The following is a 12,229-nucleotide window of genomic DNA, read 5'->3' on the forward strand; positions in this document are numbered from 1 at the left end:
GCTGCGCCACCAGGGAAGCCCAATTCCGCATCTTTGAAATTTGTATTAATAACACTTATTCGACCAAGAAGTTGGCGAATTATGTAAGCTTAAAGATTGACTTTCTTCAAGAATCTGTCAAATTAGGATATGACAGCCGGCTCTAGCTATCAATGTGTATTTCCTACTCACATTCATTTTTCCTAGTCAATAACATTTAATAGTAAGCAGTATAACTGGCTGTAACTGATATGATGATCATCTCCATATAATCTATGTCATTTCTTACAGTTATTGCCAGTTTTCGAGGAACTGTCCCCTATGGCCTGTCATTGGAAATTGGAGATACAGTTCAGATCCTGGAGAAGTGTGATGGTAAGTAGACTAGTGTTGATTGTTTGAGGTTGTATAAACAATCTCCTGCAACACTGGACAGTTCATAAAGTTTACAGATTGTTTCCATACTTCTATCAATCCCTGGAATTTCCCCAGTAGTCACAGTGAACCATTTTTAACAAAACTTTTTTCTTGCATATTGAATGTTTGGCTTATGGGAAAGCATTATTCGGTATTTTTAAGCTGATTGTATTTTTTCCTAATATTATTTACTTATATTCACTAGATGCCAACATAGAAAGCAATTGAGACTATTGAATTTGTGAAAGTTCATGACTTGGGGCCAAACAAGAAGGCCTTTCTTAGAATGTCAAGAGTCTGGTGGGTTCCCCAGGGCAGAAAGAAAGAGGTCTAGAGCAGAAATGCCTTACCCCAGGTTGGGTAACCAGATGCCTCCAGGTGGGACTCCTGCCCAGGCCAACTCTGCTCTAGTCCTGCAGCCATCTCCTCACCTCCCTCAAATCTGGTCTGAAGTTATTCACTGCATTTGAAAAGTTAAATGAACTTGTATGATTAATTTATGTAACAGGTATCTCATTCAATCGACCTAATATGTACGTTCTCAAATGCTTCTGTTCCTGGTCAACAAAACATCCTTAAACTCTAGTCCTTAAAAAGATCCCAGATGAAATGACTACTCTTTTTTTCTTATCAAAATGGCCACATTGTAAAGTCCTATCAGTATATCCAAAGATAACTGTTTTTCCTCTTAATATATTGTCCTTATTAGGAATTTATAATATGGTAAGATTCTATCATATCAAGGTTCATTATTGGCAAAATTGTGTTCTCCCAAATAGAACTATTACTTTTAGTTAGAGCCTGTTAGTAAATTGTGGTGATACGTGGACATTTATTTTGTCCAATGTACCTAATAAAAATAAAGGTTTTCTCTGTCATTGCCAGATATATTTTGTTTCTATTTTCTTTACAGGTAAATATAAAGTCTGTTTTGAATTGGTGAAAATGGGCTTCACAACTATAGGAGCTGTATATTTGGTTTTTTAATTAATTTATTTATTTATTTATTTATTTTTGGCTGTGTTGGGTCTTCGTTTCTGTGCAAGGGCTCTCTCCAGTTGCGGCGAGCGGGGGCCACTCTTCATTGCGGTGCGCGGGCCTCTCACTATCGCGGCCTCTCTTGTTGCGGAGCACAGGCTCCAGACGCGCAGGCTCAGTAGTTGTGGCTCACGGGCCTAGTTGCTCCGCAGCATGTGGGACCTTCCCAGACCAGGGCTTGAACCCATGTCCCCTGGCATTGGCAGGCAGATTCTCAACCACTGTGCCACCAGGGAAGCCCCTGGGAGCTGTTTTATAACCTGAAAACCTTTCTGTATGATGTAGTTGGACAGAGACCTCTCTATGACATATCTGCAATTCTCAAAAAGTTTTGGTTTCTGTTAAAATAGTTGTTTAAGAATGGCTATATTTCTTGGATGGATGTCTTTAAGGGATATAGTAAACCCTGACATTATAGAGATTCCATTTCTCAATTCATTCTGTTCTCTCCAGATTGATTTCAAAATGATGTTTTACAATATATTCTTTTGAGAAAACTTATGAGGAACAAAAATATTTAAACGCAAATCTCAAATACTTCTTTCTAAAAGTTCAATTAATCAAAAAAAGATTCAATTCCATAGAACATTTGTTACATGATAAAAATAATTTCTTACCAATAAGTAAAATGGTTTTTGTTCTTGAAGAAAAAATAAATTGAAAATAATAGATTTATAGGGGGCTATATATTAACCATATAAATATATATATATGTATCTATCTATCTATATATGTATATATATATATACACACCCTGTAATTGTTTTAAACTATAAAAAGATATGTTCCCCATTAAGGATAGTGCCGTAAAATTGATTCAGAGTTCCTTGGAGATTAAGTAATAGGCATTCTACAGAATAAAAACTATGTGTGGATGAAAGAGTGCCATTAGTTCTCTTAGTAGATGAGACTTGGCTTCACTCTTCTTAGGCTATCAGACTGATCCTAACCCAAGACAGTAAGCTGAAGAAATGTGTGAATTCACTACAGAACTGCTGGCTGAGCACTATGCTTTGATGGTAGAGTCTGGGCTTTGTAGTCAGGCAAAGAGAATTTGGAACTATGTTAAATCTTGTGTAGATTTTTGAATTTCCCTGGGATGTAGTGTAGCGTTTTATAAAATGAAGTGAAACTAAGCTCAGAGAGGTCAATTAATTTGCCCAAGATTCAACAGCTAATAAGTAGCAAAGCCAGAATTTAAGCACAATACTCTGATTCCAAAGCCTTTATTTCTGTTATGCATGCTTCTATTTTTCATGTACGTTTCCAATACAATTTGTAAATGATTTTATTAATAGAAGACTTAAACTAGTAGTCACTTGACTGTTAGTCGAGCCTAATCCCAACCCGCATTATGTTTATACCTAGAATATTTATATGTAGGGTAAAATTCCATCAGTAAAGGACAGATTGATTTCTAATCATTTCTTCAAAGTATTGTAATGATTTATTGAAATATGACCATGATTATTTCTCCACAGGCTGGTACAGAGGATTTGCCTTAAAAAACCCAAATATCAAGGTAAAAATTATTGCTTTTAACCATAATTATGGGATTTTTAAGAAAGACAGTTATTTTTCTTTATTTCATTATACAATTGAAATTACAGTTGGGACTCTTAGTTGAAATACTAAATGGCAATACAGATTTTCATAATTTTGGAAATACTTTTGAACTTGGATTATAGTTAAGACATGCTATTCAAATGATAATCCTATGTAGCTCTTGAAATTTATACTGAGAAGACCTTAATAGGCTTACTATATATATAAAAAAATCTTTTTGAAGTGTTAGTTTCACAGAGAGTGAAAGTAAAATTCAGGCAGGGGAAATATATATATTCCAAAAGAAACACTGAATAGAGGTATTTAATGTTTAAGTTTTTTGTGGCATCATTTGTAAAAAGTTGGTGTGGAGAAACAGGTTTATTGTAGGGTATGTTAAGAGTCCCTTTGGATTTGAGGAGCTGAAATGTGGGAAAATCATATAAAGAGTCCATCTTTCTTACCATTACAGACAAAAACTAAGACTCATTATCCTTTATATAGTTATATAAATCCTAAGGAATTATAGTAGGAAGTAATATGATTTTTCTTTTACCTTTCATTTATGTAGTTTATGATTTTGACACTAATCCTCTCTAATATCTATATTTTTTCTAATACTTTGTTCTGATCTACCCATGCTACCCACATTTCTCTAATATTTTTTTACATGTCATGTTCATTTTTCGGTTTAATTCTGGTTTTACTAGGATTGTAGATAAGAAATTGTATCATTTCTCATTACCAAAGTCTAATGTAAGTAATCTAAACTCTTTTGTCTGCCTTTCTGCTTAAATATACCTTTTTTCCGGATCATCCAACTGTGTTTATTACTTTATTTCATTTATTTTAGGCCATTCTAAAGGAGAGCCTGATACTTTAACCCTCATTTAAAGTTATTTTTGGACACCTGCAGGCACATGCAAATGTAGCTTCAGTATTTAATTTTTCATTTAGTACATGCTTGAGAAAAAATGTGTTATGGTTTGTTACTTCTGTTACTCTTTGAACCTCAAGTTCTGACTTTTTCTTGTTAATTACTATAATTACTCTATTTGTTATTCCTACCATATTCAGGTAAATTTAAATTCCAAAGGAAAAAAAAAGTTATTTTTTTAACCTATATACCTATTTACTACTGTTGTATATTACAGAACTTGCTAGTTAAATTTTATATTATCCTTGGATCCACAGTGGTGATAATGTATTCAAATGACATTTGTTTTCCTAAATATTTAATTGAATTTGTCATTTAATTGTACCTAAAAAATCATTCAGAGAATATTGTTGTTTAATGGATAATAAAATTGATGCTCTTCTTTTTAATGTTGTTTTTTTCAATTTCTCATTTAGAACAAAGGAATAATTTCCTTGCCCTAGCTTTTCCCTACAATAAAAGGCTTTAAGCTAGCGTGGCTTCTTTTAATTTTTATCCCGTCAAAATGGCAGCCTGGTGATTAATTGCTGCTATGTTTTCATCAAAGATCTTCCCTAACATGTAATACACAGATTGTTTCCAGATTCATAGTAGTATTTTTTAGTATATATTTTTAAATAGACACATGAGTATTTTTGGAGAGAAGAAAAAGAACTACAACGAAAACAAACAAACAAAAACCCCCTTCTTTCAATACTGGAGTATTAAAAAAAAATTCTTATTCAACATCCTTTCTATATAGAATTCTTGAAAATATAAAAATTTTCTGTTTTATAAAGAATATACTTTTGAGTGGGATTTAATTTTTTGATTATATTTATTTTAAAGTATCTCTAAATTTGTAAACTGGTAAGTAGTAGAAAATAAAATGAATGGGTCTAAGCTACAATAGATTTAGCCTAAAGAATATGTTAGATTCCTTCTTCCTAGTATTGTTATGGTTGTGTGGCTATATTTTATACATATGACTTACAAAACTAACTCTGCTGTAATAGACAGCTAGAACCATAACCTGCATGTTTTCTCTTCCAGGGTATATTTCCTTCCAGCTACGTTCACTTGAAAAATGCCTGTGTAAAGAACAAAGGGTAAGAAATGAATTTTATTAATAGTTGAAGGGTTTTTCATAGAACCATTACTTATTTTGGAATTTGAAGACTTAGTAATTGTCTTGAAAAATGAACTATAGAAAATCATGCCATTGTCTGTGTTGTTTGATAAAGACAGATTACACTAAGGCAGTTGATGGAGAAAATTAAAAGAACCACGTCTGTGTGTTGGACAACAGTAGGATCTAGGGCTCTGGAGCTCTCTCATTGTCCAGAAATCATGGAATCGGCCTAATCTTTTTTTTTTTTTTTTTAACATCTTTATTGGAGTATAATTGCTTTACAATGGTGTGTTAGTTTCTGCTTTAAGCAAAAGGAGTTGGTTTTTCTTGGTTTCCTGCTGTGTAGGGAAGCATGGCAGTCACACCCATCAAATGCTGAGTCATGTCTCAACCCCAGGAATTTCCTAGATTCACTACTGAATTATAAGCAGCCAAGTCTGCCATTATTTTCCTATTTGGGGTTAATACCATATCCTTGTGTGACCATTTCACAAAGCCGCTATTCTGCTTCAGAGAACATCATTTCTGTGCTGTTTGTTTGATTGAGCTCATTGATCACTTAGGATTTCTGATATATTTGAAAAGTTTTTCCCAGTCTGTGTACAAAAGGACTTAAAGCAGCTGTTATGATAAAAGATTATTCAAATACAATATCACAGAATGAAAGAGTAGCACTTGCTTATTTAAGTGGTTAACATAAGCAGATTATTCATTTTAAGTGAATCCAAATATTTGCTGCCAATGTCACAAGGAATATGCATTGGATCACTGAATAATTTTCATTTTATGACAAAAGAAACAATGCAGGTTGTACCATAAAAATTTCATTATTCATCAAACAGCAAAAAATAGGAATTTATTAAATTATTAAAGCACATTTTAAAGCATATTAAATTATATCTTCAAACTTTATTTTTACCAGAAAAGTGCCATAGAGGCTATTCAAATGGGTGATTCTTATATCCACTCTCTATAAAGGTAGAGTATTAAATCTTAGCTCAGTGAAATAATTTCTTCAGGTGGCTGAGAGTATATGGTATAACTACTTTGAGTATGTGGATAAAACTTAAAGAGTCTAGGAGATCCTTATGTTATATGTCGTATATATGTCAGTTACTTTAAGCAGTATTATTATTATTTTGATAGTAGTAGTAATTATTTAAAACAGTAGATTAAAAACATAATACTAATAATTACCACTACTATTACTCTTTTAAAAAATGTGTGTCCGTCAGAAATGTTGTGCAGTTATAATCCACCAGAAGTGAGTCAAGCAGAGTTATTAATCCTTTTGAAATTCTTCCACCAGGCTCTATCCAGCTCCCTTCAAGTAAACCAAGGGACACTCCAGAAAACACATGCTTACTCTTTGTTCTGACCTTTCTGCCCTAGTGATCTGGCCTAGGCAATGTTGAAACCCAGGGTTTCTACCCTGTCCCTTAAAGAGTCCACTTGAGCAGACCCCCTGCAGCCAGAGTTCTTTGCTGCCTTTGCCCCAAGCCCCACCCTGATCCCCTCAACTCTCCAGAGCAGAGGGCCACCCAGCCCCCACCTTACACTCTGACCGAGGAAGAGAAAAGAGAAGATGCTAGCAAAAACGTCAAGCATCACTTCACCCAGTGAAAGTCCTCTCTCTCAAACTGTATTGGGGTGGGACATAATTTTAATTGAAACAAGTATCTTCTTTTATTTTTTTATTTTTATTTTTGTCCCAGCCAGTAAGTGGTGAGCATCTGGCTCCCTTGAGTCCGAGGAAGTTTAAATATGGGTAAAGGTGTCTCAGAATTTGGTCGTGTAAGTTTAAGACTTGGTTGTGGGTTCTCCACCTGAAAGAGGGCATGATAAGCATTATACAGCAAGAGAACTTCAGGGTAGAACCAAAATTTATTTTCTTAAAAAAAAAAAAAGTTGGAATTCATTGAGACTTTAGGTTCTAGGACTATTAACTGGAAGAAAAACTTTAGCCTGAAAACATTCAAAAACATGTGTTGCCAGGTGATTGCTTTCCCAGAGGGGAACCTCTTTGGGATTTTGATGTTACCTGCCTTATTTTCAGGGGATTAGCACCCTGATTGCCCACCAGGATGAAATAGCTGCAAAGTTCATCTCAGAATAACTGAACAAAATATAATTTCAGGGGCAACTATTTATGACAGACTGTTTGAATGTTGATTTTGGTATAATTAAAAGGAAACAGCTGCCTCACCTAAAATGGCAATTCTGTGCTTCTTAAAAATTTACATTTTGGTTGAACAAACCCCAAATCAACTTCCCACAGACTGAATTGCCTTTATGTTCTTTCCTGGGTCTTCAGAGCAATGCAGGACTGACGGGGTCCTTAAATTATAGTTTGTGAGGTCACTTCTCTATTGTTTAATTCCTGCTGAGGTCATTTCAGTTTTTAGATGTTAAGTAGGTTGTTGAGTTTTCCTGGAAATTCACTGTTCCCTCCTGACCTTGCATTCTATCATTTTATAGTCTCTGTGTCCAGATATTCATCCTTTAAATTGCAACAGCTGCTTCAAAAGCAAAATAAATGCACTACCATTTAAAAATGTCATATTATGTAGACTTGATAAAAGGTTCTATATATGTTACAGTTCATATATTACTGTTTACTTTTATTTCTAGTTTTACAACCCAGCTTTACATTTTCAGCAGTGTTTAAGCTCTAGAAAGGAGTAAAACATTCACAGGGTCAGTACTTTAGCAGCAGTATGAAATGAGAAGAGGATCTGTTGGTGAAGAAATCAAGGCAAGATTTTAATTCCCATACTTGCTGTCAAGAAAACTTTACAAAAAAAATTATATGCACTTCGGACATAACGTCAAAAAAGAATGCAGAGCAGTTATTGGCCTCATGCTACGAAGTAATTTTCCCTTGATCATCCATGTAACCTGGTTCAGTGTCTACATATTAGATATTGTCCTTGGAAAAAAATACTCAAATGAAGAGATAATCCCCATCAGTACAGTCAGTTAGCATTCTTTTGAGAAGCTGTAGTATTAATAGGCACTTACCCATTTTAAGCTGCGCAAAAACTGGAAGAATTTGAAAAACGAAACTAGAGACGAGAAAAAAAGGTTATTGTATGTCAAAGATAGAGTACAGAAGACCAATTCAATCTTCTGTTTTTTCCCTCCATCTCCTTCTATATCTCCTTAATATTAGGACCACCATACATACCCTGCTAGATGTTGGTATGAATATTTTCCAAGTATAGTTTCTAACGTTTAGAAAAGAAATAGGAGAAATATATTACCCTAATCATGGAGCGGAGCATTCTGCAATGGATATTCAAATATCTGTGATGTCAAACCCTTAATAAGTTCTGTGATGCATGACAACATTACTGATAGTAGTAATCATTTTTCATGGTCTTGTTGGCAAGTCATGAAAATGAAGTGTTAATGAGAACAAGTGAGTGTTCAGTCAGTATATCAGTGTCTAGTTGTTTAGAATGGTGAGTTAGTTTAGATGTTTGCAGCCATCAAAGCCTGATCGTTGAATGAGCCTGTCCCTCCCTTTGAGTCCTATAGTCATAGAGCTTGGAAGGCAAAAGCCATCACACAGTTTATGTAGCCTGGTGACCTCATGTTACACACAAGGACTTTGGGACTTGGAGAAGTTAAACGAGTTGCTCTTTAGAAGTCAAACTGTGGCTGGAGCAGAACTCTTCTGCTATTGTTGCTTCACCACCACACTGCTCAGACTTGATCTGGATAAAGTGGCTGGTCGTTCTGTTATGGTACTGCCGTAACCCACTTTGCATTCCTCACACAAGTTCATGATCGGATCCTGGTTACTGTCTGCAGAACCAAAAATAACTCTGCAGCTTCCTTTCCTGGTTGGTCTTTTAGAGTGTTTAAAAGAAGATTATTGCCTATGTCATTTGCTTATACACTTTGTTGTTGTTGTTCAATTTCACAGACAATTTGAAATGGTTATTCCCACTGAAGACTCTGTTATCACAGAAATGACATCAACATTAAGAGACTGGGGAACCATGTGGAAACAACTCTATGTGGTATGTAACTTTTTAATGGCATCATGTTTCCAATAAAGAATTGTTTTAAGAAATATTTGAACACATGCTGTAAGTCACTAGTACTCCTCCAGGAATTAGGGATAGAGAGCTTAATAAGACTCAGTGTTGTTTTAATCCCTGTGTCCATCTAGAATGGATTTTGCAAGTTCTTTTTCAAGCCGCACGAAGGTAAAAGATCACTTTCCTGGCATCTAATCAAATAGGATGGTTTACATGGAACCAGGGTTAGGCTTTCTGAATACATTTAATTTTCAGGGGGAACTAAACTTATTTTCAATACAATTTTCATATTGATGGTATTTTTTATGTTCTAATTCTCTATAAATTATTCAAATATAATAAAAATGATAGGCTGCTTAGCCAGAATCAATGAGAATGTTCTAAATATACAAGAGAAAGAAATGTTTCTTGGGGAAAAAAGGGGTCAGTGTTTTGGGTGTATATATATATATATATATATATATATATATATATATATATATATATATACATATATATATGTATATATATATATACCTATTTACATGTTATACTTACTGAGAGTCTTCTGTGGTGCAAACCCTGTGGGAAGTACTCTATATGTAGTATCTTCATTTAATCCTTACTACTACTCAAGGAAATAAAAGACTATGATCATCCTGAGTTTACAAATGAGGAAAATGAGGCCGAGAGTGAAGAACTTGCTGGAGGCCAAGTAGTTGGAAAATGGCTGAGCTTGGATTCAGATGTAAATCTAGTACCCTCCCCTCACTCTGAACCACTGTATATGGGGAATTGGGGGTGACATTTTGGGGAAGATGAATTTATTTCTTCTCTGATTTTCAAAGGAATTTATAGAACAGCTTAATCATTTGAAGGGATGTGCTCAAAATACAAAGGTGTACTTATCCTGACAAAATGATTTGAAATAGCCTGTCAAAGAGAAAATCCAAATTAGTGAGGGATATGGGCACAAAATGACCGTTTTTATTTTCTGCTACATAGAAAATGCAATAGGGGCACTTCCCTGGTGGCGCAGTGGTTAAGATTCCACCTGCCAATGCAGGGGAACATGGGTTTGAGCCCTAGTCTGGGAAGATCCCACGTGCCAAGGAGCAACTAAACCCGTGTGCCACAACTACTGAGCCTGCACTCTAGAGCCTGTGAGCCACAAGTACTGAGCCCGCGAGCCACAACTACTGAGGCCCGCACGCCTAGAGTCTGTTCTCTGCAACAAGAGAAGCCACCGCAATGAGAAGGCCACGCACCGCAACGCAGAGCAGCCCCTGCTCGCCACAGCTAGAGAAAACCTGCGTGCAGCAATGAAGACCCAGTGCAGCCATAAATTAATTAATTAATTAATTAATTAAAAAAAGAAAATGTAATAGGATAGTTCATTGAGGCAAGAAAATCTTTAAAAGTCACTAATAAAAACCCTTTTGATGTTGGATTTCTCTGACCATGCCCTCCTGGAGCTGGTGGCGTTAGGGCTTACTACTCAAATCCACAAGATGATCTTAGATGAAACACAGTGTCTAGGCTTTGCTGGGGTGAGGTAAATGCACTGTCAAGATAACTGAACTCAAGGGCTCTGTGCTGGGAGACTACAAAGGAAATGCAGATCCCCTTTTTAGATTAAAAAAAATTTGTGTTGGAAAGAATATAAAACCCAAGTATTGTTTCATTTAATATTGTACCTGACACTAACATGGAAAATGAAACTATGTGAAATTTTCAAATCACTGCATCCTAAGTACCCACTATAAAAATAATGACAGTGTAAGTGTCAACCATTAGCTGAGCTAAGGCACCAGCACTTTTCCTTTTATGTAGCTGCTGGTGAGCAACAGAGTTGAATTTCCACTTGATTCTTCCTTATCTAGCTATTTTTGCCTGCTTTTGAGGCTGCGAGCATCTATTTTGGGGACATACTTGATTGGCTTGAAAACCTATGTGTTGTAAGCTCTAGGAGTAACCTTCTCACCTCCTACCGTCCTAAGTGACGGAAACAGAGAGAGAATTTTTTCTAAGTTTCCTTGGATACTGGAATGGTAGTCAGTTCTATTAGGAAAAAATATGAAGTTTATCCTGGAAGTACCAGGTTTTTGACCTTGAGAAGGAGGCTGACTTGACTCTGTTGGACCTTTTGGTTTCTCTTTTCCTGATGTAAACGTTTTTGCTAAATGTTTTAGTTCAAGTTCATCATGCTTGAGTGTATTGGGGTACTGTCTGTGGTCTTTCCTAACAGTTTTAAGGCTAGCTTCTCCACTGGAAGGTGCTTGATGAGCCACTAATATCTTGTCAATTGTAAGTAGTATATGAGATATACTTAATATATGTAGGGCATTTAACATAAAAAAGCACATGGCAGCTGCTTGAGAAATGCTACTTGCTCTTTTTAATAACATTGGTAATGGCCTAATTAATGTCCTTTAAAATATCACTTAGTAAAGTATCAGTAATCTAACCACAAAACTTTTAGGAGAAATACAGCAGCCATCTTTTACCAAGTACTTTTGTGCGGGCCTTTGGGTGGGTATTTCACCTCTCTCTTCTGTGGGACTCTGCCAGGTAGTTTTTATTCTCGAAGCTCATCAAAGATAATCTATCCAGGGTCCCATGCTAAGTGGGAAAGCCTGGCTGTAAACTGAGGTCTGTTCTCAAAAAATTATATTATTTTCATCTTGAGGCAAATCAAAACTTACCCATTCTCTACAACACTAAAATATTTACAGTTCACTTTTTGAAAAAAATATTGCAGAAATTTTCTGATACATTGTAAAAATGTTTAGATATTTTTCTATTTTAAGTGTTTAATATTGTACCCTACCTTTTTCATTTGACATTAAATCAAAAGCATTCTTCACGTTTCCTGAACAGTCTTCATAACCATCCAATTTTTAAAATCCAGTTTTTAAAGAAGCATCATTTTCTGACTAGTTGTCAAAACAGATATGTACTGTTTTCATGCACTAGTAGGGAGGGTTTGCTGGTCAGGACTGCAGTATGTCACTGTTCCTGCCACCTCTTCCTGAAAGGGAAAGTGGACCAACTTGTTTTCCTTTTATAAAGGATCTGACTTCTTCTCAGCTCAATGTTCTCTTAGACTTAAGAACTAGAGGCGACATTATTAGGAAATCAATCCCATTCTTCTGGACAACTGCAGAACGCCTT

The 12,229-nt window shown here is 35.4% G+C and overlaps 1 protein-coding gene across 13 annotated transcripts in view; it reads left to right on the plus strand.

Moving 5' to 3' along the window:
* Positions 1-12,229, plus strand: part of DOCK4 (dedicator of cytokinesis 4) — a 480,689-nt gene that overhangs the window by 204,904 nt on the left and 263,556 nt on the right. For 5 of the 13 annotated variants that reach the window (XM_089917504.1, XM_089917506.1, XM_089917513.1 and 2 more), the window contains one exon: positions 271-9,055. In XM_089917504.1, coding sequence (XP_089773630.1) covers positions 8,816-9,055 — 240 coding nt within the window. In that variant the 5' untranslated portion in view covers positions 271-8,815. The remainder of the gene's footprint in view (positions 1-270; positions 9,056-12,229) is intronic. The other 8 variants (XM_089917502.1, XM_022582994.3, XM_089917510.1 and 5 more) reach the window with 6 other exon arrangements.

Source organism: Delphinapterus leucas, chromosome 9 (assembly GCF_059928025.1).
Source record: "Delphinapterus leucas isolate spDelLeu-1000000601 "Yukka" chromosome 9, BTC_Dleu_Yukka2, whole genome shotgun sequence".
Lineage (NCBI taxonomy): Eukaryota > Metazoa > Chordata > Mammalia > Artiodactyla > Monodontidae > Delphinapterus > Delphinapterus leucas.